This window comes from Penicillium chermesinum, assembly GCF_028974085.1.
Source record: "Penicillium chermesinum strain IBT 19713 chromosome Unknown utg000009l:1.0-952002.0:1.0-954369.0, whole genome shotgun sequence".
Classification (NCBI taxonomy): Eukaryota; Fungi; Ascomycota; class Eurotiomycetes; order Eurotiales; family Aspergillaceae; genus Penicillium; species Penicillium chermesinum.
In genome coordinates, this window is record NW_026695319.1 from 530054 (window position 1) to 552514 (window position 22461).

Below are 22461 nucleotides of genomic sequence, written 5' to 3' on the forward strand. Positions count from 1 at the left end.
TTGCTGCTTCTTGCGTCCGTCAAGATGGTGGCTCAAGGCTCGAGAGACAAACATATCAAACGCCTGAAAAATGGCACCAAAACCACAAAAAACCACCGGTGGGAGCCATTTTCCCAGCGCATCGCAAAGCTCAAAATCGATCCGATCCACCGCGTGCGCCGCACCAGCTTTGGTGAAGATGAAGGCGAGACCGTCTCATATTTCCGGTCTGCCCTCGACCACTGGGTGGATATGAACCTGTCCGACAATTTCTCCCAGTTTACTCGCCGAGTCAATTCCCTCTCCGAAAGTCTCGCCCAGATCCTGTACCACGAAGAAAAGATTATGGGCCTCCTGGTGGAGTTTATCGAGAAGAGGGATGAACACTCTATGGAACCGCTCCTTAGTTTGTTGGCACAGTTTGCACGAGATTTGGGCGTACGATTCGAGAAGCATTTTGCGACAGCAGTGACACTGGTAGCTTCAGTGGCTGCAACACACCAGGATGTTGAGGTTGTCGAATGGAGCTTTACTTGCCTGGCATGGATTTTCAAGTTCTTGTCCCGGCTTTTGGTACCGGACCTAAGGCAACTGCTAGGAATCATGACTCCATACCTGGGGAAGGAGCGACAGAAGCCCTTCGTTGCTCGATTTGCCGCCGAATCCATCTCTTTCTTGATCAGAAAAGCAGGCGTTGTCTATTATAAGAATAAGGCCCCTCTCGAAAATGCCGTGTCATTTCTATATGCGGATATTTCTCAAACTGCTGAGGATGGCAAGGATGTTACGATGTATAAGGAAGGCTTGATGGTTATGTTCTCTGATGCTATCAAGGGCATTAATAATGGTATCCACTCCAACGGCATTGAGGTTCTCCGCTGCGTCTTGGACCAAATACCCCCAACGAATGAAAACAAATCCGCGCCACGAGAAATTGGCTATGGAGTTGTGACCAATCTCATTCATCACACATTACCTGAGACCTTCGGACCCATCCTTGGTACTGTCCAAGAGTTTATTGAATCCCGTTTGCAGGGGCCAGAAAACCCAAATTTCCTGGAGTGCTGTCATCTCATGCTTATCTGTGTGGCAACGCGCAAGGGATCTCGAGTGAGTGACTGGAAAACTGTGCACCAGATCCTCGTCTCGCTCCTTCAACCTGCCTCCAAAGAGCCTGAAAAGCACTCAGATGCCATTCCCCAACTTCTCACGGCAATCGCTTATGCCCTCCAAATGTCTCCAATGGATGAGATGCTTCGATTCATCCGCCCTATAATGGAAATCGTATCCACCGGGTCACTCTCGCAGTACTTCCTATTCTTCTGTACCACTTTCTCGGGATGGGGATCAGAACGGTTCCAAAGTTTGCTGCTTCCTTATTTCCAGAAGTTCATCAGCTCCTCTTGGCAGGACCGCGAGTTGGAGGCATGCTTGGCACTGCTTCGACTGAATCAGACAGGTTGCATCGCTTCAGAACCCTCGAAACCCGGCTACGTTTCTTGCCCTGACTCCTTGGAATCTCATATCTATGAGTCCTTCAACTATCCCACGAATGACGAAGTTCGCCTGAATGCCTTCTTAAAACTTTCAGAATCCATTTCCTTATTTAGTGATTCTGCAATGCTCTCCATATTTGTGAAGAAGCTGCATGATAACATCTCTTTGGCCTTGAAAGATGCTTCGTCAGATTCAGGAAATGAGAATGACGGATTGAAGTTATACCTCGGACAAGCCTTCAAGACCTATGTCAAATTGGCCTCCCAAGCCAAGGAAACTGATACGGCTCTTTGGCCTGTGATCCTGTCGGCTTCAACAAAATTCGCGCAACTCCCTCTTTTCCTGGAAGGCGTTTCATCCTTCATTTCTTCGATTACCGACTCCTCCGACCTGCAGAATCCCGCCATTGAAGACTTTGCACAGAAGCTAATTTTCAATCTTGCCGGCCCCTCGCATAGATTACGATTGGTATCTCTTCAAATACTGCGTGAGCTCCTTGTTCGCATCCATGAAGAAGATTCCTCGCCAGTTTCCTTGGCCATCGAAATTGAGGAGAGCCCACTTACACTCCAGAGTGCTAGACCTATTGCAATGCATGTTCGCAAGCTTGCGATCCTCTACCCTCAGATCGCGTCCCGAAAATGGATGGCTACTCTGGTACCTTACTTCTGTTTTGGTCTTTTCTCGAAGAAGATGACCCCCTTGTGGGACGATTCGGCTGCGGCTCTGAAGTCCATGAGCGAACATCCAGAAGGCGAGAAGATTGTCTCAGATTTGTCGATTCAATGGCTGCATGAGCGGGACTCAAGCTCAGACGAAGAGATATCGGATGAAAAAAAAGACGACTACCATGCTGCTGGTGATTTCCTGTGCTTCAACGTTGGCAAAGTGGAAAGTGCTCTGTCGTCTAACTTGGAGACCATGCAGGATCCTAGCTCAAGCCTGCTGAAGCAATTCAAGCAAGACCATGCGGGTGCCAGACTGATCCCTGACAGACCTCGCAGCCAAGCTTTAATTGTTCTCAATGCAGCACCAAACGTGGCGGAGAAGAGGTCGCGCCAAATTGTACCCTTGTTCTTGTCCTGGGCCTCGCGTGATGACCAGGACGACCTTCCGGCCGACGAGACTGAAGCGGAACACGCTGATACCCCTTTACGATGGGGATTCCGTGATCGTCTGTCCATGCTTGCGTTATTTGGAAAATTTGTGAACCCCAAAGTTCTGTTCAAAGCCACCGAGGTCCACGAAGCGATTTTGGGTCTTCTTTGCCATGGTAACTCTGAAACCCAGAAATTGGCCCTTAAAGCTCTTTTCACATGGAAGAATCCTCATATTCTGCCTTACCAGGAGAATCTGCTCAACGTCCTTGACGAGGTGCGATTCAAGGACGAGTTGGCAGTCTTCGTGCATGTTGGAAGCGAGGATAGCTTGATCGAGCAAGAGCATCGTCCTGCCTTGATCCCAGTGCTCCTGCGACTGCTCTATGGTCGAATGATTTCCAAAGCAGGTGCAGCGCAAGCTGGGCAGTCGGGAAGACGAAAGGCAATTCTGCGCACTCTCTCACATCTCTCAGAAGATGAGTTTGGAGTCTTCATGCAGCTCGCGTTCGGTCCCCTTGCCGAGGTGCATGCTGCCAAAGACAACAAGCCGGATCTTGCTGCTTTCTCGGATGAGCTCACAAGCCCGAGAAGGCAGCTTGGTCTGTTGAAGATGCTTGAAACCGTTTTCGATACTCTTCAGAACAGGATGGGCCCCTTCACCGAGCAAACCATGAGTGTCCTACTTTACTGTTTGGTTCGAGCATACCGTGCTCTCTATAATGAGAAGAATCCTCTTTATGCTGCAGTTCACGAAAACGAGCGTCTCGTGGCTGTGTATCAGAATATTCGTCAAACATGTATTCGCTGCCTCAGCCTTGTCTTTTCGATAACTCCTGATCGTGACTGGACACCCTACGTCCAGATTATCTTCTCTGAGATGATTGATACTAGACTCGAGCAGTTCCCCATTGAGACTGCCCAGGGCATCTCTGGTTTGCTTCGCCTGTTCCACACCTGGGCCTCTGCTCCGCGGTCTACATTCTATCTCGTACAACATAACAAAGACGTCATCACAAAAATTATCGACTGTCTTAGCATTGAGTCGGCACGTGACGAAGTCAAGATCTACGTTCTTGACGAAGTGCTTGTACCATTGGTTGGACAAGCCAGCGGCAAAAAGCTGGAGGAGGAAGGGGAAATGTCTGATATTCCGGCCGATCAGATTAAATCGGAGGTACTCTCTCCTTACCTGGAGCATGCCTTGTCCCACCTGGGGCGCCTATTGAAAAGAGGCCCGTCCAAGCCTGTGCTATTCTCAGGCGTCACTGCTCTTTCTTTGATTGCTCCATGTGTTGAATCTTCGACCGAGACATCCAGCCTCATCAGCATCGCCACATATTTGCTGCGTCAACCTCCAGACCGTGTCAACCCTAAGACTAAGTCCGGCCTTCTGAAGATCCTGCAACACTTTCTGCCTTTGTACAAACCGAGCGAAGATCCAGAACTCTTCGAGCAGGTATTCGATGCTGTTTCGTCCATGTTTGACTATTTCAAAGATGATTCCAACCGAGAAACGCTCGCCAAGGTATTCGTTGCTCTTGCTTCCCATGATCCTGAGCTTGTGGAAGTTGCCGAGCTGTGCGCGGACTTGAATTCTCGGTCTATGAGACGGCTCGAGCCAGACTATGAACGCCGTCTACAAGCTTTCCGAAGAATCAGTGAAGAGCTTTCGCAGAATCTCAACGCTAAGCAATGGAGGCCCCTCCTTTACAACATGCTGTTCCATGTCAAGGATGAGGAGGAACTTGCTGTCCGGACGAGTGCTTCTCATGGCCTCAAGCGCTTTATTGACAAAGCAGCTACTGAAAATAACGTGGCGGAATTCGAGGCTCTGGTGAACGATATTCTCCTGCCCGCTCTCCAGAGTGGACTTCGCCAAAAGTCCGAGTTGGTTCGAGCTGAAATTGTCTCTGTGCTGGGTTACTTCGTGAAGCTGAATCCCACTAGACCCTCAGTACAAGATATGCATGTACTACTTGTGGGTGACGACGAGGAAGCTTCGTTCTTCAACAACATCCTCCACATCCAGCAGCACCGTCGACTCCGAGCTCTGCGACGTCTGGCGACTGAAGCAAGGAATGGCGTCATCAGTTCTGACAACCTGGGCAAGATTTTCTTGCCCTTGATTGAACATTTTGCATTTGAGGAGGCTTCTGACGAGAGCGGGCACAATCTCATCGCCGAGGCAGTGGCTACCATTGGATCTGTCGCAGAATGGCTCGACTGGAATCAATTTCGTGCCAACTTTAGGCGATACCGTGGATACATGCAGAGCAAGCCCGATATGGAGAAGAACATCCTTAGGCTCTTGGGTCGCATGTCTGATGCTCTCTCGATCGCGGTTGCTCAGAAGAACGGAGTTCCTGTCGAGACAAATGAAGATGAAAACAAAATGGAGATTTCGGACGCACCAAAGTGCCAGCTCGCTAAATCTGCACCCTCATTAGCGCAAGTCTCGAAGGAGTTGACAACCAACTTCATCCCATTCCTGACTGAGTTCATCCATCATAAGAACGAGGCGGAAATGAGTTTGCGTCTTCCAGCAGCCGTCACCACCATCAAGCTGATGAAGATTCTTCCGGAGCAAGATATGGCTATTCGCCTCCCCCCTGTTCTTTTGGATGTTTGCAGTATTCTTAAGAGTAAGGCGCAAGATTCCCGAGACACAGCTCGCAAGACCTTGAACGATATTGCGTTGTTATTGGGCCCGTCATACTTCGGATACATTCTGAAGGAGTTGAGGCATACGCTGTTGCGAGGTTATCAACTGCACGTCTCTTCTTTCACCGTCCACTCCATGCTTGTCTTCACCACAGATCACTTCCTTCAAGGCGCCCTTGATTACTGTCTCCCGGATCTTGTTGCAGTCATCATGGACGATATTTTTGGCACAGTGGGTCAAGAGAAGGATGCAGAGGACTATGTCAGCAAGATGAAGGAAGTCAAAAGCAGCAAGAGTTACGATTCGATGGAACTTCTTGCAAAGAATGCTACCATTGGCCAACTCGCAAACCTCATCCGACCGATCCAATCACTCTTGCGTGAGAAGCTCAACTCCAACATGGTCAAGAAGATTGATGAGCTCATGAGAAGAATTGGGATTGGCTTGCTGAGAAACCCTGGAGCTGAAAGTCGTGAGCTCCTCGTCTTCTGTTACGAAATCATCAAGGAATCTTATCAGGATGAGACTCCCTCTGGCGACAAGGATCTCCCCAAGTTCAAATATGAGGAGCGGTTTTTGGTCAAGCTCCAGGGAGCAAAACGTGGCGAGAAGAGAGGGACGACTGCTTCTCATATCTACAAGCTTACTCGGTTTTCACTGGATGTTCTCCGAGCCGTTCTGAACAAGTTCGGGTCACTGTCAACACCTACAAACTTGTCTGGCTTTTTGCCTATCATTGGAGATGCTCTCGTACAGTCTCATGAGGAAGTTAAGGTTGCCGCTATGCGATTGCTTTCAACGATTATCAAGCTTCCCATGCCAGAGCTCGATGACAACTCTCAGGTGTATACTACGGAGGCTGTGAAGTTGGTCAAAGAATCACCAACAACAAACTCCGAAGCAGCCCAGGCATCATTGAAACTGATCTCTGCTATGATTCGCGAACGGAAGGGCTCCAAGATTCGTGATGGTCACCTGTCATATCTTCTCCAGAGACTGACGTCCGATATTGAAGAGCCAGATCGCCAGGGTATCACATTCAACTTCATCCGGGCGGTCATGTCACGCAAGTTCATGGTGCCAGAGATCTATGAACTTATGGATCAGATTGCGACGATGATGGTTACTAACCAGACCCGCTCTGCACGAGACCTTGCTCGGGGAACTTACATCCATTTCTTGATTGAGTATCCCCAAGCCAAGAGCAGATGGACTAAGCAGCTGGGCTTTCTTGCTAAGAACCTCGACTATAAGCACCAGGAAGGACGGCAGTCAGTTTTGGAAGCGGTGCATATGCTCCTGTCTAAGACTGGCCCTGAGCTGGCCCAGGACATTGTTAGCACCTTCTTCCTCCCTGTGGTCCTTGCCATGGCCAATGACGAATCCTCCGAGTGTCGCGAAATGGCAGGGGCTCTGCTCGGCCAGTTCTACAGCCGAGCGGACAAGGAAGTCATGAAGACCATGCTCAAGCCCCTCCACGCCTGGTTGGAGCAGACCGACAACATGGCTCTGGGAAGCATAGGCTTGCAGGCCATGCGCATCTTCTTCGAAGCTGAAGATATCGAGAAGGACAAGGAAGCTCGATTTGTAGTCGAGATCCTGCCAAGCTTGATGCAGCCGATCCTTGAGGAACAGCAAGACGCAAATTGGGAAACCCTATATTTCGCTCTGCAGCTCTTCACCAAGCTCTGCAAGACAGTACCTTCGCTCGCTCTCAGCCCCAAGTGTGCTTCTATCTGGACAGCCATTCAGGAGTCGCTATTCTTCCCTCATGCCTGGGTGAAGACTTGCGCCGCAAATCTGGTTGGAATGTGGCTGGCTGACCTGGCAAAGACACACGCCGGCGTTGGCTACGGTGCGGTCCCATTAGTTGGAAGCTCTGGCCTGGTTCTGGATAAAGAAGCGATGCTTCAGCTCCTCCGCGCTAACAGTCGCTGTTTGCGCACCCCTGGTGTGACCGAGGAATTGGCGATGCAAAGCGTGCGTAACTTGGTCTTCCTTGGACGTTGCTGTGCGCAAAACGGCATTGAGTTCCAGAAATTCAGCGCAGAAGATGTCGAGTCGGAGGATGAGGATGATGATGCCGAGGATGGCAGTGACGCGGGGGATGAGCATAAGGCTAATGGCGTGAAGCACGACAAGTCCGCATTGAGCTACCTTTTCAGACAAATTTCGACTCTCCTCCGCCGCGAGGTTGTATCCAATCGGCCAGAAGCTCTTATCCCGAAGACTGCGTCGATCACGCTTCTCGCTGCCCTTGTCCGTCACCTCGAATCCGAGCAAATTTACCCATCTCTCTCGGTGATCTTGCTCCCGCTGCAGCATATGACAGACTCGTCTATCCCCGCGCCCCGGTCATCCGACCCGGTCTTCCAGGAGACTTACAAATCTCTTGTGTCGAACTGTCACGAAGTTTTGGATTCCCTCCAAAAGAAGCTTGGTACCACGGAGTATATCGCGCAGATGACCAAGGTCCAAGACAGTATCAAGGAACGCCGTGAAGGAAGACGGGCCAAGCGCCGTATCGAGGCCGTCGCTGACCCCGAACGATTTGAGAAGGATAAGAGGAGGAAGAACGACCGCAAGAAGGACAAGCGCCGCGAAAAAGCCTTGGAACACCGCGGCAAGAGACGAGGCTGGTAAAAAGAATCATGTTTCTTTACTACTTTATGATGGGCTTCCCTGGCATCCTAAAAGCTGGCGTTGGGGCATTCTTAGATATTCCATATACCTTGCACAATCTGATTTCATTGTACATTTATCATAGAAAGACCTTGTAGCATTTGTAGACGCATGATGCGCGAGTGAGCCTCGCTCCCTCGGATGTTGACTAGGACAGGTAATAGATACTATCTACTGAGTGCTCTACTCCAATTCTAGGGATAGACCTGCTAATAGTGGAGACTACATGGTTGACCGGCAGAAATTGAGTAACAATGACTTAGAGCGACCGTTGATCACAGCGAAGCATTTGATTAGCGGACTGCGGCACCCGAGATCCTGTGTAAAGGTCGCCTTAGATCCCTGTCGTCTATGAATCAAAAAATTGAAAGCCTGTGCTCGGCGGCACAGCAGCATGCCTAGCTGAGTTTTGATTTGATAGAAACTTGCTTCAATATACCCACAGACAGGGGTTCTGTGACTAGTGTGAGTGAACTGTCCTTGGCAAAAAATCTGCGCCCCCCCAAAATTGGGCAACAAGGTCGTTGAAAATGCTTTTGGCGGCCGTTCCCTTAGCGGCCCCCTCTGCGGCCCCCTCTATGCAACACCAGAAGATACTCTAACTAATCTGATCACTAGCTTCAGATCAAGTGGCTATTGTCCCTGGTTATGGATCCTGCCAAGCCGCCAGTGGGCCTTGAAGCACCATCATTATGACCTTTGGTTGGCTGAAATATCAAACCATTCATCTTCGGTGGCCCCGGGGACGCTGGGAAATTAGCGAAAGTGGTTTCTCGTTGATAAACCAGCAAAATTCCTTTTCTTTCTATTATCGTGATCAGCCAGAAGGAACCGCCCTTTCACCTCCGCTGCCATGGCGTCCGGGATCATGACCACTGCTATTCCAGACTCCTATGGACCCTACGTCCTTATGAATTTGGGACCGGTCACGACCACGTTCACTCCTGCTCCAGCATGTAACGGACCTGAAGGTAATCTTTACCTAGGAAGAGTCGATACCGGCGACTATGGCTCCGCGGGCCCAGATCTACAGTACACTGTAAACTGTGGTCCATCCTATCCTCAGTGTGCTCCAACCAATACCCTCACGCCCTTGTCATCACAACTCTCAACAATGGCCCCCTATGGGCTTTATTATTCGCCAGGTTTACACTGTCCTGCTGGGTGGGAAACCGTTGCACAGGCCGCGCGAGATGGAGAGAAGCCCTACACAACCTCGGGTATCATGAGTTATGGCAAGGAAGCCACCGAAAACACCGAACTAGGAGCACATTCAACCTACTTCCCAGTAATATTGGCGGCTCATTTAAAGCCCAGCGAGACGATCGCCGTCTGTTGTCCCAGGTATGCCTCCAATAGCTCATGGCGATGGTTCATATCGTACTAAGTTCACAAAAGTGGGTACAAAGCGGATATTACAGGCGGTTGTTGGACTATTACCTCCTCTTATAAGCCCACCAAAGCTTGCGCTACCCCATATACACATGGATCAGCCACCACCGAAGTCACAGCGTATCTTGTCAACTACGCTGGTTCGACAACTTCAGAAGAGACTTTCTCAGGCACGATGCCCTGGGATGGATTTTCGACGACCACGCAGGTCTGGTCAGCAAACGACGATTCTGCGGAATCATTGACCCCGATTCAATATTATCAAGCGCTGACTATGTATCATGTTGAGACTGATGTTCAGGCCGCTGCAACGGCTACCAGCACTGCTGCATCGACTTCAAATGGTGCTGCAAGGTTGCATCCGAGAAGGTCAAACTGGAACGAGATTGGCTCAATTCTCGGTGTTTCTCTCGCGGCGGTGGTACTGGGTTCAGCTATTATCTTCCAGGCATGAGCTTTAGTATCCTGTCTTGTCTGACCTATTCCCGTACTGCTGCATGTAATCACAATAGTCACGCTTCTAAGTTCAAAGATTATAGCACACTGGTATTCATTGTTTGAGGCCATAGATGATAGTAATTGCATATTGAACATGTAAGTGGTTCAGGGGCCCGAAAAAGCAATATACTCGGCGCTTCGAGCATGATCACCTGATCGCGGGGTTGCCTGATATGCGCCCAGAGCTGAGCCTCACGACCGAGCAACACGCCCTTGCTCCGACTAAGAGGCCTTTATTCGTTGCAATGGAGCCGGAGGGGCATATATCTTTCGGAAATCAGGGTTCAAACAGCGGATTCCAAATTGGGAAAAATACTGGCAATATTCACAGTAAGTGGATAGCTCTTATTGAGCCAGGCAAAGCTAACTGAGCCAAATAGTTCAATCGGGGCCAGCTCAAGACTCAGCTTGTCTCAGGGATCTTCGAATCACCGATTCTGTCGACGATAAAGCTCGCATTGAAGAGTTCAAGGGGGGGACTCCTTAGAGATGCATACCGCTGGATTTTAGAAGATGAGGCGTTCAAACAATGGAGATATCACGGAGGAAATCCTTCACTTTGGATCCGTGGAGATCCAGGGAAAGGCAAAACCATGCTTCTGTGCGGTATTATTGACGAGTTGACCCGATCGACTGGAAATTGCGCCAATGTAGCCTTCTTTTTTTGTCAAGAAAACGACCCGCGAACGAATCAAGCCACGGCTGTCCTGCGTGGATTACTATACTCCCTGATCAAGAATCAGGAAACACTACTTTCTCATGTCCAGACCAACTATGATCACGCGGGGAAAGACCTCTTTCAGGACATCAATGCGTTCAACGCTCTTTCAAGGATCTTTACGAATATTCTTAGCGACCCGGGGCTGAGAGACACCTATTTCGTCATTGATGCACTGGATGAATGTGTGATAGATCTTTATCGCCTTCTCCATTTCATCAATCGAGCTTCCTCTAGTCATACACAAGCAAAATGGATCATCTCCAGTCGCAATTGGCCCGAGATTGAGGAGCGACTTGGTACTCAACCCTTGATATCATCGATTCGACTAGAACTGAACCCAGAACATATCACTGAAGCTGTGCACATGTTCATTCAAGAGAGGGTTGCGAGACTTTCCGAAGCAAAGCGTTACAGCGAAAAAGTTCGTGATGAGGTTCATCAACATCTGATGGCAAATTCACAAGGAACATTTCTTTGGGTAGCCTTGGTCTGCGACGAGCTCTTGAGGACATCGTCGTGGAATGCTCGGAAAAGAATGGCGATGTTTCCTCCAGGGCTGGACAAACTGTACCAGCGAATGATAAGTCAAATTAGCGACTCGGATGATGCGGAATTGTGCACCCAAATTTTGGCTGTTACTTTAACCGCATATCGGCCTCTGACATTGGCTGAACTACTATCATATATTAGCATGCCAGGCGACTATTCATGGGATCAGGAGTTCATATCGAGAATCATTGATTCCTGTGGCTCATTTCTCACAGTGCAAAACGATAGTGTTACTTTCGTGCACCAGTCTGCAAAGGATTTTCTCAATAGGGAGCTGCCTCGGATTTTGGGCTCAAGTTTACCAGCAGAGCACAGCCGAATGTTTCGGCAGTCCCTGGAAATCATGTCTTCCTGTCTCCGCCGTGATATCTTCAGCTTGAGGCTCCCTGGGACCTCGATTGAGACCGTCAAAATTCCTACCCCAAACCCTTTAGCAACTGCTGAATATGCGTGCTTGTACTGGGTCGATCATTACCAAGCTTCAAGTTACTATCTTGATTAGATTAGTAGCCGACGTAAAGAAGGTAGCTTAGTAGAAAGGTTTTTACAAGAAGAATATTTATACTGGCTTGAAGCTCTCAGTTCAAGACAGAAACTATGGATGATGATTTTGTTCCTGGTACATTTTCCGGTGTCCCTTTAAATGGCCCATCGGAGGTAGCGCATTGTTCTTGGTCACATGATGGAACTTACCTTGCAATCGGGTTTTGCTACTTGGAAAGAGTAGAGATCTGGAATCCTTTTACCGCTGAGCGTATATCGACACTCTGGGGCAGTATACGCGGCCATGGAGGAGTCGATATTTCTTGGCGGCATGATGGAGCTCGGCTTGCAGTATTATATAATACTGGGGTGATCAGGATCTGGGATCCTTTGGGTGGCCAATGTGTCTCGACCTTTATAGAAGAAGACTCATGGACCTTTGTGGATCTATATCGACTTCACGAGACTCAAAGAAATCCAATATCTTGGTCCCCTGATGGGAGCTGGCTGGTGTCTCCGTCAAGGAGCTACGGAGTAAAGGTCTGGGAGCTCAAATCCGGCACATGTAGATATGTTGTCAAAGCAGACAAACTCGGCCTTTCGGATCGAATGGGGATGCAGTCGCCCGCTGCTTGGCCTTCCCATAAAAACCTGCTTGCGTTTGGAGCTTCAGACTTCTTTGTAATTTGGGACCCAAGTACCAACATGATAATATGTTCCGATGTTCCAACAGAATTTGTGGTTCTGAGTCGGTTCACGGACTGTGCTGTTGCTTGGCCAGAAAACGAATCTGAAGATCGGGTGGCATCAACGCATGGATCCGCAATAAAGATATGGAATCCCCGGACTGGCCAATGTGAGGCGACTCTCGAGAAAGGCAGATTCCATGTCAACTGTATTGCTTGGTCTCATGATGAAATCCTTGCTTCCGCCTCAACTGACGGCAAGATAAGAATCTGGAGGCCGGCGACGGCGCAATGTGTAGCAACGCTGACTGGACATAATGAACCTGTCCAGGATTTATTTTGGCTAAGAGGCGGAAATCAACTGCTCTCCAATTCAGAAGATCACACAGCGAAGATTTGGGATTATAGGCATCAAAAAGCTTCAGGTTTCACCCCAGGCGGTAGCTGCAAGTCCACAGCTTTCTTGTCGCCCGATGAGAAACGAATAGCGTCTTTTCAGGTCTGGAACGATTGTGTTCTCAGGATACTGGATGCAGTCAACGGCCAATGTATGACTACCATGACACTGGACAAGCCATTGCATAGTTACTACCTTGCATGGTCAAATCATCTTCCCTGGCTTGCATGCCTGCTGGATGGGTCAAAAGGGGTGGCGCGTGGTAATCGACTCGTACTTGTAGACGCATCCAGCAGTCAATCTTTCCCCATAATGGATGGAGTCTACAGTTTTCTTCTGGTCACATAGTGGGACGAAAATTGCAGTAAGCACTGCTGATGGAACTCCCAAGATATTGGACTTGTTTACTAGGAATGTGCTGGCTCTCGAGCTTGATGTAACGCCTGCTGAATATGCGGGGTTGCATACTGATCTTAGTTGGTCACGAGACGAGACTATGATTGCTTTATTAGTGGCACGACACTCCCTATATTCATCTCTCAGCGAAACGCCGTGTGTGATCAAAATTTGGGGATTTCTGCAAGGAGAGTGGCTATGGTCATACACAGTGCCTGCCAGGTCAAGGAAAATTGTCTGGTCATCCCAAGGAAAGCACCTCGCACTCCATAGCTTTCACAAATTGTGGATCATGGAAGTGGGAGGCAAGAAGCGTGTGCAGCTGAGTGTCAATTGGATTAATTCTGTGTCTTGGTCCTATGACGACACAAGACTTGCTGTGCTTTCAGACAAGTTTGTACAAATCTTGGATACTGCGACAGGACATTGGATAGCAATGCTTGCACTTCAAGTCCGTCCTCATTCCCAGCTGCAGTTTGATATATTAGATTCGACCATTTTACATACTAAGTTTTGCACAGTGAAACTTCAGCCGTCGCAAGGCATGAGCAACACAAAAAACCCTAGAGTGTTGGAGCCATCGACATGTCAAGTAGGATATGGTCTGAAGCACGATCAATCCTGGATCACTTTCGATGGGCAAGATATCCTTTGGATACCCCCAGAATATCGGCTACAGGATTCAGAGGCAACTTTTTCAGGAAATCTAGCGATAATCAGCGATCGTGTAGGACGAGTTTCGGTCCTTCGCTTCACAGAAGCAAACCCTTTCTCCTCGCAAGTCGTGGGTCATTGAACAATTGGCCTTGTACGCAGAGTAGGAGCAGCAGCAGAGCAGTTCTTTCAAATGTCGGCAGTCCTATTATATCTTTCAGAGTGATTTGAATTATCATTTGCACCTTAGTACATTTTTCAGCTTCCAGGTTTGTAAATCTGATCTCAGATGAACCTCAATGGGTCATTAGCTGTCTCTATCACTACACTACAAGAGCTTTGGTATGAGTTCAGTTGAACTTTGAGTTATGAATGGCAGCCATGGGTATCATCTTTATTGAATACACCACCCAAAGAGATAATTGAAATTCTCGATACCTGGAACCCGCCATGCCAAGAGAAGAGATCATATGGTACAAGCATCAAATCACAACGCCAACCAATGTCTACTAAAGCCCATATTTACCACCAACCATAAACCCCCAGAAACTCAGAAAGATCAATACACAATTCCTTTACTTTTGTTCCTCGCTCTTATCCGCTTCACCCTCACTCTGGCCATCCGGCACCTCCTCGGGAGCAGCGGTCCCACCGATCTTCCTTAGAGTACCATCTTCCCAAACTTCCATATCTCCATCGAGCATGCCATGTGTAATAGTCTGCCCGCCCTCCTTCAGCAGATCCTCGAGTGTAGTACTTTTTGTCGAAGAAGATGCCGAGGTGATCGCTCATGACATGTCGGTTCTTGCAAGACGGACATTGGATGAGCACGGTGCCGTGGTGGTATCCCTGCTTCGACATGCGGTGCTCCGACCGCTGGCCACATGGCTTGCAAGTGAAGCTGATGCGGTACGCAGCTTCGGCCTTGCGGCGCTCCTCGTTTTGCAGGGCGCGGTGTGCTTCGTCCTCGGCTACGGCGTCGGTGAGAGGCTTCGACGAAGAGGAATTGTGGCGCAATATTGGCGGAATAATACGGCGGAGACTTGGGTGTGCTCTAAGAGGTGTTGAAGGAGCTCGAACATGTCGAAGCTGTGATGAGAAAAGTCGCGTTGACGGCGTGCGCGCGGAACTGGAAATTGTCGAGGAGACGAGAGGGCGCAGACCCCTGGGCATGAAAGGGCGCATGGTTATCTCTTAATGCAGTCGGAAAAAAAAAGGACGATTAAGCAGCAGAAATGAAAAAGAGCAGACGGAATTGAACTGATTATAAAGATCTTTCAGCGCGCCCCCGATGATGTACTTGAAAGGCGGAGCGGAAGAGCAATAATCCGACCGCCTCTCCGCGGAGTGTAAAGATGCTCTTTCAAACGAAGCTGGTTTGACTAGAGCTTCCCATGCTCCCGAAGCTCGGCTTGTTTCGTTCCACTCACCCATTGCCCTAGTTCTCAACATGGCGACCATGAGAGCTCGGCACAAGATTCGGGCCCCGCGCCGGGTACGTGTCTATACCGCCCCCACTTCCATCTGGTTTGAGGCAGAGCCATACTAACAAATCTTCAGGGCCTCGTATCTTCCCAAGTGGACGACTTCGAAAGCATCTGGGCGACGCTCGCTTCCTCCCTGAACGAAATCTTTACGAGAAATGCCTCTCAGCTTTCATTCGAACAGCTTTATCGAAATGCTTACAAGGTCGTGCTCATGATGAAGGGCCAAGAGTTATATGATCGAGTGAAAGAGCTCATTGGCAACTGGCTGCGTGAGAATGTTCAGAAGACGGTCATCAACTCTATCATTCCGATTCTGCTTCAAGCTCATACCGCACAGGCTTCATCGGAGGTTTATGACCAGACCAATGAGCGCCGCGAAGCGGGGGAGAAGTTCCTGGGTGTCTTGACTGAAGCATGGGAAAATCACCAGCTGTGCATGGGCATGATCACCGATGTGCTGATGTACATGGTAAGCCGTAGCCACATCGAAAAAAAAAAGACGAGAACCCAGTCGTTGACCTCTTTGATCTCACAGGATCGAATCATCGCCGTTGATCAGTCCAAGCCGTCGATCAATGTTGTCGCTATGACCTTGTTCAGAGATCATGTTCTCCGAGCAAAAGTCCGTCCAGACGAACCTACCACAGTCTCAGATCTTCTAGAATCCACTATTCTTTTCACGATCCAGCAGGAGCGAGCCGGACATGTCATCAACCGAATGTTGATCCGACATTGCATTCAAATGCTGGAGGGTCTCTATGAAAATGTGGGAGCAGACCAAAACTCCAAGTTGTATCTCTCAACATTCGAGCCTGCTTTCCTCCAACACTCCCGGGAGTTTTACGAAGCCGAGGCACAGCGGCTCCTGGAAGTGGGAGACGCTGCTACCTTCTGCAAGACCGCCTCCCAACGAATCATCGAAGAGCAGGAGCGAGCTCGCACAACGCTTTCTTTGCTTACTGAACCGAAGATCCTTGCCGTTGTGGATGAAGTTCTCATTTTGAGGCACATTGATGAAGTCGTGCAATTGGAAGGCACCGGTGTTGTCCATATGCTCGATCAAAACCAGATGGATGGTTTGCACAATGTGTACATGTTGAATGCTAGGGTGGACAATAAGAAGGAGGCACTCACCAAGGTTGTTAGCAAAAAGATTGTGGAGCTTGGTCAAGAGATCAATGCCTCGTCTTTTGCACCCCAGCCCCCTGCACAGCCAGCAGAAAAAGACGCCGATGGGAAGAAGAGCAAAGAGAAGCCGGTCAATCAGCAGACCGTATCCGCTATCCAATGGGTGGACGATATTTTAGCCCTGAAGGAGAGGTTTGATAACGTGTGGAGAAATGCCTTCCAGTCCGACCAGGGTCTTCAAAGCTCCATTGAGGCCAGTTTCGCGGCTTTCATTAATCTTAAGCCTCGCAGCTCTGAGTTCTTGTCTCTCTTCTTCGACGAGAATCTCAAGAAGGGGATCAAGGGTAAAACAGAGAGTGAAGTCGACGCACTTCTGGACAACGGCATTACACTCCTGCGATACATCAAAGACAAAGATCTCTTCGAGACATATTACAAGAAGCACCTGTCTCGTCGACTGCTGATGAAGCGGTCTGTGAGTATGGATGCTGAGCGACAGATGATCTCCAAGATGAAGATGGAGGTTGGCAACCAGTTCACGCAGCGCATTGAATCCATGTTCAAGGACATGGCTGTGTCAGAGGACTTGACAGCCAGCTACAAGGAGCACATCGCTCGTAGCGCGGATCCTGACCAGAAACCGATCGACCTCGAAATCAACGTTCTCACCAGTACGATGTGGCCCATGGAGATCATGTCGAATGCGAACGACCGCACTCTGGCCTCTCCGACGATCTTCCCTCGTGAAATCGAATCCGTCAAGCAGAGCTTCGAAAAGTTCTATTTGGGCAAACACAGCGGGCGCAAGCTTTCATGGCAGTCTTCCATGGGCACAGCTGATGTCCGCGCAACGTTTGTCCGCAGCAATGGAAAGGTCCAGCGTTACGAATTGAACGTTTCGACTTACATGCTCATCATTCTACTCCTATTTAACGACCTTCCGGATGGCGCAAGTCTGACTTGCGAAGAAATCCAAGGCCGTACTCAAATCCCAGAACATGACATCGTTCGCAACCTCCAATCTCTCGCTGTGGCGCCCAAAACCCGGGTCCTCCGCAAGGAACCCATGAGCAAGGAGGTGAAGCCCACCGACAAGTTCTCCTTCAATAACGAGTTCTCAAGCCCGTTCATCAAAGTGCGCATCGGCGTGGTCAGTGGAGGTGCCAACAAGGTCGAGAACCAAGACCAGCGCAAATCCACAGAGAAGAAGATGGCCGAAGAGCGTGCCGGTACAATTGAAGCCGCCATTGTGCGCATTATGAAGTCAGATTCCCCATCCAGCTTTTTTTCCTCTTTGAATAAAATGCTAATTAGACGCAGACAACGCAAAACGCTTACACACACTCAATTGATCACTGAAGTCCTCTCGCAGCTCTCATCCCGCTTCGTTCCCGACGTCAACATGATCAAGAAGCGCATCGAGAGTCTGCTTGACCGCGAATACTTGGAGCGAACCAGCGAAGACCCACCTACATACGGATACGTTGCATGATGCGGGCCTCCTGCTTTTACTCTTTTGTATTTCCATTTCTCTGCCTTAGCATGTCTCCCTCTGGTTATTTTTTTCTTTTGGGTTTAGCGAATGGCGTCACTGGGGTTTAAATTGCACTCTGCGGAGAAGATCATGTTCTCTCCAGTTCCAGTGCTGACGATGGGATGAATCAGAGAGGGAGTCCAAGCATAGCCGGATACTTTATCTCGACCTACTACACTAGCTTTCAATGCATGACGAAACAAAATCTGAAAATAAAACTGAAATCCATGACCATGAGCAATGCATCTCTATCCTGATTGCCGCAGCTGTTACCCAATGGCTCGAGATAACCGGGGTATACCGTAAATCGTGATATGGTATATTGAATCGAAACCCAAACGCCAGAAATGCTCCCTAATCCAACCATACCAGACCTTTTAAAGGGACGAGAAAGATCCCCTTATGAACCCAACCTCATAATAACTCCACCTCCCCCTCTTCCACGCCCCCTTCACCCCCCTCCCACCTCACAACCCACACATCCCCCATCCGCATCGTAACCCCAAAATCCTCCTCCTCCCCATCCACCAAAACAGGCACCTCGGTCCCCAAACACCGCACAAAGACCACCTCCTTCAGATCCGGCCCCTGCACCATACTCGTGCCCCCCGCATTATCATCCAACCGCCTCAACTGCGGCGGGAACGCCCCCATAAACGCACTCCCGTAATGCCCCGCCAACAGACTCTGGTGCGCATGCACAAAGGTCGATTCCTGCGCGCTGAGCGGCGAAAAGTCCGACACGGCAGAGATATCAGGGACAGAGTCCTGGGGCACGGCGCTCTGGCTTTGCGATTGTGATTGCGATTGCGATTGCGAGAGGGGGTTCTTTGTGCGCGAAGCGAGATGCACGAGGTAGTGCATGCTGTGCTTGGTGAGTTTCGCGAGACGCGCGCGGAGAATGCTGCGGATGAGGTACTGGGTACGGGCGAGGTCTGTTTGGAGGATCGACAGGCGGAGGTTTAGGTTGGGATTGTGCGTTGTGTTGGGGTCGACGTCTGCGGAGGAGGCGGCGAGGTCTTCGATTGTTTCGATCTGGGGAACGGAGAGACTGAGTTAGAGGGGTTTGCAGTGGTGCTGGCCAGTGGTATGTACCTGCAATCGCACGCGATCCATCATCCGCTCCATCAGCGGCGCGGGCCACGGGAGGACCTCTGAGACGGCGCGCTCGGCGACCCAGAACCGGGTGAGGAGCTGGTGGTCGATGCCCGCAGCCGCGGGGCTGGCGCCGGGGCCCCGGTCGACGGAGGCGAGGATGTCGTCGATGTCCATTGGGATATGCGGTGTTGGAGACGCGGACGCGAGAAAGTGGGTGTGGGTGGTGGGTTGTGGGGAGGGTGCCTGGGGCATCGCCCCCATCGCGTCCCCGGGCTGCAGGATCCATAAGGTATGTACTTTATTTGGGGCGTATCTCGTATTTATGTGAGTTTGAATAAAGGTCTTACAGGGGTTGCAAATGCTGGGTATCCCAGGGAGCTTGAATACTCATACAGTCGCGTTGATTTATTGCGTCGACCAGTGGACTTGAGACAAAAGTTGTATGGTTAAGATTAAATCGCGCGATTGGAAATGAATTTTCAGCTCAGGATATTCGTGATTTGATCTGAAGTGTCTATGGCTTGAAATACACAAAGATTACAACCTAGCCTGTCCTCGCCACGATCAGCGGGAGTGGTCTAAGCTCTTAAGTAGAGTCAAAATCACAAGGCCTGGTCTTTCTATACGACCCTGAGAGTATTGATTAAGAAGTGAAATCTCACTAAATGTAGTCTGAGAAGCACAAACGCCAAAGTTTTCATGGTACCAAAAGATCATAAATCAGTCATCCCTTGTCGAGCTCTGAGAGTGCACTGCGGCAGGATCTGCTCACAGCGAAACCCCCACGCAAAGTAAAATCATTACTCAAAATGAGCAGCCCGGCTTTAGTACTTGGCCGGGGGAGGGCCTTGCGGTGGCCCGTAGTTATGCTCTGGAGCCGGGTGGACACCGGGAGGGGTTTGGAGCTCGATGGGAGGCTGTGAGCCAGGAGGAGGTTGCGCGCCGAAGTAGCCGTAGTTGGTTGGACTCGCAGAGTACTGAGGCGGCGGAGGTTGATAGAATTGCTCGTTATGATAGTATGGCTGGTTGGGTGGAGGAGGGCCTGGCGGTGGTGCCATCCACGCGGTCCCCGTGATGGGCTGGAGACCGCGGCTTCGACGGCGACGGGCGTTCAAGAATCTGGAGTTCGCACATGTTAGCACGATGTCTTCGATGGCCGACGGGGATGCCTTACGCGAAAGCCAAGAAGAGCAGGAAGGCAGTGCCGACTATCACACCGAAAGCGACCCAACGACCCCAACGGTCCCAGTCGGAATCGCAGTAACCATCGTCAAAGTCAGAACTGTAGCACGTTAGCAGATTCCGGGGGAGCTTACTCGACCAGGAAGTGTACGTACCAATAAACCATGGTGGATGGATAATGGTTGAACAGGGGCAGAGAGAGTACTTAATATCGCAAAGCAGGTGGCTGAGAGAAGATCAATCGCTGGGGCTGTGGGTCCCGAGCTTTTAGGCTGCAAGTTTACTGGTACCCTATGATTCATAAGAGTCCCAAGCCTCTATATACTCCTTTGGGCTTTCGCGCGTAATGTCACAGATGATCCGCCGAGAAGTGAGAAGAGGCTGGCGAGGATTTGGAATTGTGAGTATCTCGCCACGGGCAGGGCATACGCTCATGATATACGCTCTCCAGTCTGGATCTCGAAGGCCTTGGCTGCGGCGCAGTCCGGCTAACTAAGCAAACGGCCAATCACGCGACAAACCGACTGTGACGCCACTCGCATGGATTGTTCTTTTGTATTCTTTTCGAGCTAAATCCCCGAGGATCCGAGAAAAGGCTGACGCAGTGCTGTTTCCTCCACAGGCGCTCACTTGACACAGAACGCCAGCCATGGAAGCGTCGGAGTGGCTTATACAAGCGGCCAAAATCACCAAGGCCAGATCCGGTAAACCATGACCTTGGTGGCACCAGAGCCTTTCCCATGTGGGGCCCATCTCGAGATCTTCTGTAGAGCTGGAGCCCCCGATGTGCGACTCTATCGATTCCTAGGATCTAGGCTCTATCCCCAGTGGGCACAGAGACCACTTGAACAGAATAGATTGTAACCGACGTCAGTTGTTCCTTGGCGGGGCCGCTGGCCACTACTTTAGGGCCCCCTTCATCTGCAATGCCAACGCATCAGTTGGTCCGTGTACACTCTTATTTTACGCTGCCCCCCGGATTTCGCGTCTGAAAATCTTTCTGACTTTTCGACTGCGTCAAACGGGCTCCTAAAGTGCTCAATGTCGCATCTGTTTCCAGTCTCCAAGGGAAATTGTATAAATTAATCAACCAGAAATGACCCAGTGAATCCACCAGATCAAGCTAACCTGGTAACACTAGCGCACATGATTTACATCCGGATCAGAACATCACTGGGCGTGAGCCCTTCAATTGCACTCTCCCACATGAAAAGAAAGAATAAACCATGGCCCAGAAAGTGAAATCGCTGCTATGGGCAAAAAAAAAAAAAAGAAAAGAAAAAGAAGACAGCATGAATCGTTGACGGTCGTTACATCCGAGGCTGCGAGCCAGAACGCTAGTCTACTGGATATAATCAAAGCACAGGAACGCTCTCAGCACAAAAAGCAAAGGAATCGATAAGGGACGAAATTACGAGTACGTCAATCAAACCCCCGAGAGCGGCCGCTCACCGGCTGGCGCGCGCAATCAGCCAGTGGAGCACGGCGTCAAGGTTGGTTTCCTCCTTGGCGCTGATGCCATAGCAACTAACCTCACGGTGCGTGATGGACTTGAGATCCATCGCATCGATGAGTTGGTCCACCGACAGCTTGTTCGGCAAATCCGACTTGTTGCCCAGCACGAGCAGCGGGATGCCATCCAGAGTGGGCTTGGTCACCAGCTCGTGCAGCTCATCGGTAGCCGCTGGCAAGGCCGCCCGGTCGGCGGCATCCACGATATAGCTGTATGGTTCAGCTGTGGACAAGCTGTCACCTGGGACGGAAGCACACTTACACGATCGCGTTGACACCCCGGCAGTACCGTTCCCACATAGGACGAAAGCGAGGCTGACCACCTAGATCCCAGCTGCTCAGACGTCAATCACACATCCTCCCCCCTCCCAGCTAGTCAGATGCATCAACATACCATTTCAGTGTCACATGGCCCTTCTGGACACGCTTGGTATTAAAACCGATGGTCGGAATGGAGCTGAAATGTTAGTCGGGACTCTACGGAGGCCTTTTGCCGGGCTTACTCGACCGTGAATTCCCCGCCCTACACATGATCAGCTTTTCCGAAACGAGGAAAGAATGGAAGGAGTAACACACCGCCAATACCCGCAGCAAGGAGGATTTGCCTGCATTTTGCAGGCCGATCATGGTGACATCCATCTCGGTGGCCCTGCACGGGTGAGCACTTCATCTGCGGGGGGGACGGGCCGGGGGAGCATGGTGCTCCCGAGAACCACAAATCACCAGGTCCCACTTACCAGAACATCCTCAGGAGCCAGTCATAGATGGTTCGAAAGATCCCAGCCATGGTGGGCGCCGGAGGGTTAGTGGATGGTTTCCGTTGA

General features: G+C 50.3%; 9 protein-coding genes across 9 annotated transcripts; 5 read left to right on the forward strand and 4 right to left on the reverse strand.

Moving 5' to 3' along the window:
* Positions 1-24: 24 nt before the first annotated feature.
* On the forward strand, positions 25-7881 carry N7468_010630 (uncharacterized protein; the record flags this gene model as incomplete). Its single annotated transcript, XM_058479925.1, has 1 exon — positions 25-7881. The coding sequence occupies one exon, from the start codon at positions 25-27 to the stop codon at positions 7879-7881; it is 7857 nt and encodes a 2618-aa protein (XP_058325448.1).
* A 907-nt stretch (positions 7882-8788) lies between these two features.
* On the forward strand, positions 8789-9766 carry N7468_010631 (uncharacterized protein; the record flags this gene model as incomplete). The annotated part of the gene is made up of 2 exons (XM_058479926.1): positions 8789-9264; positions 9319-9766. 2 exons carry the CDS (start codon positions 8789-8791, stop codon positions 9764-9766), a joined length of 924 nt encoding a protein of 307 aa, XP_058325449.1.
* A 289-nt stretch (positions 9767-10055) lies between these two features.
* Positions 10056-11582, forward strand: N7468_010632 (uncharacterized protein; the record flags this gene model as incomplete). The annotated part of the gene is made up of 2 exons (XM_058479927.1): positions 10056-10140; positions 10228-11582. The coding sequence occupies 2 exons, from the start codon at positions 10056-10058 to the stop codon at positions 11580-11582; spliced, it is 1440 nt and encodes a 479-aa protein (XP_058325450.1).
* A 95-nt stretch (positions 11583-11677) lies between these two features.
* On the forward strand, positions 11678-13838 carry N7468_010633 (WD40 repeat domain-containing protein; the record flags this gene model as incomplete). The annotated part of the gene is made up of 2 exons (XM_058479928.1): positions 11678-12908; positions 12976-13838. 2 exons carry the CDS (start codon positions 11678-11680, stop codon positions 13836-13838), a joined length of 2094 nt encoding a protein of 697 aa, XP_058325451.1.
* Positions 13839-14271: 433 nt separating this feature from the next.
* N7468_010634 (uncharacterized protein) lies at positions 14272-14881 on the reverse strand (the record flags this gene model as incomplete). The annotated part of the gene is made up of 2 exons (XM_058479929.1): positions 14272-14483; positions 14515-14881. The coding sequence occupies 2 exons, from the start codon at positions 14879-14881 to the stop codon at positions 14272-14274; spliced, it is 579 nt and encodes a 192-aa protein (XP_058325452.1).
* A 265-nt stretch (positions 14882-15146) lies between these two features.
* Positions 15147-17803, forward strand: N7468_010635 (cullin family protein; the record flags this gene model as incomplete). The annotated part of the gene is made up of 3 exons (XM_058479930.1): positions 15147-15191; positions 15257-15652; positions 15719-17803. The coding sequence occupies 3 exons, from the start codon at positions 15147-15149 to the stop codon at positions 17801-17803; spliced, it is 2526 nt and encodes an 841-aa protein (XP_058325453.1).
* Positions 17804-18259: 456 nt separating this feature from the next.
* On the reverse strand, positions 18260-19204 carry sld5 (putative GINS DNA replication complex subunit Sld5; the record flags this gene model as incomplete). The annotated part of the gene is made up of 2 exons (XM_058479931.1): positions 18260-18880; positions 18941-19204. 2 exons carry the CDS (start codon positions 19202-19204, stop codon positions 18260-18262), a joined length of 885 nt encoding a protein of 294 aa, XP_058325454.1.
* Positions 19205-19767: 563 nt separating this feature from the next.
* On the reverse strand, positions 19768-20291 carry N7468_010637 (resistance to Congo red protein; the record flags this gene model as incomplete). Its single annotated transcript, XM_058479932.1, has 3 exons — positions 19768-20062; positions 20118-20225; positions 20281-20291. The coding sequence occupies 3 exons, from the start codon at positions 20289-20291 to the stop codon at positions 19768-19770; spliced, it is 414 nt and encodes a 137-aa protein (XP_058325455.1).
* Positions 20292-21573: 1282 nt separating this feature from the next.
* On the reverse strand, positions 21574-22424 carry N7468_010638 (ADP-ribosylation factor-like protein; the record flags this gene model as incomplete). Its single annotated transcript, XM_058479933.1, has 6 exons — positions 21574-21847; positions 21900-21971; positions 22032-22094; positions 22141-22160; positions 22214-22286; positions 22375-22424. The coding sequence occupies 6 exons, from the start codon at positions 22422-22424 to the stop codon at positions 21574-21576; spliced, it is 552 nt and encodes a 183-aa protein (XP_058325456.1).
* Between the last annotated feature and the right edge of the window lie 37 nt (positions 22425-22461).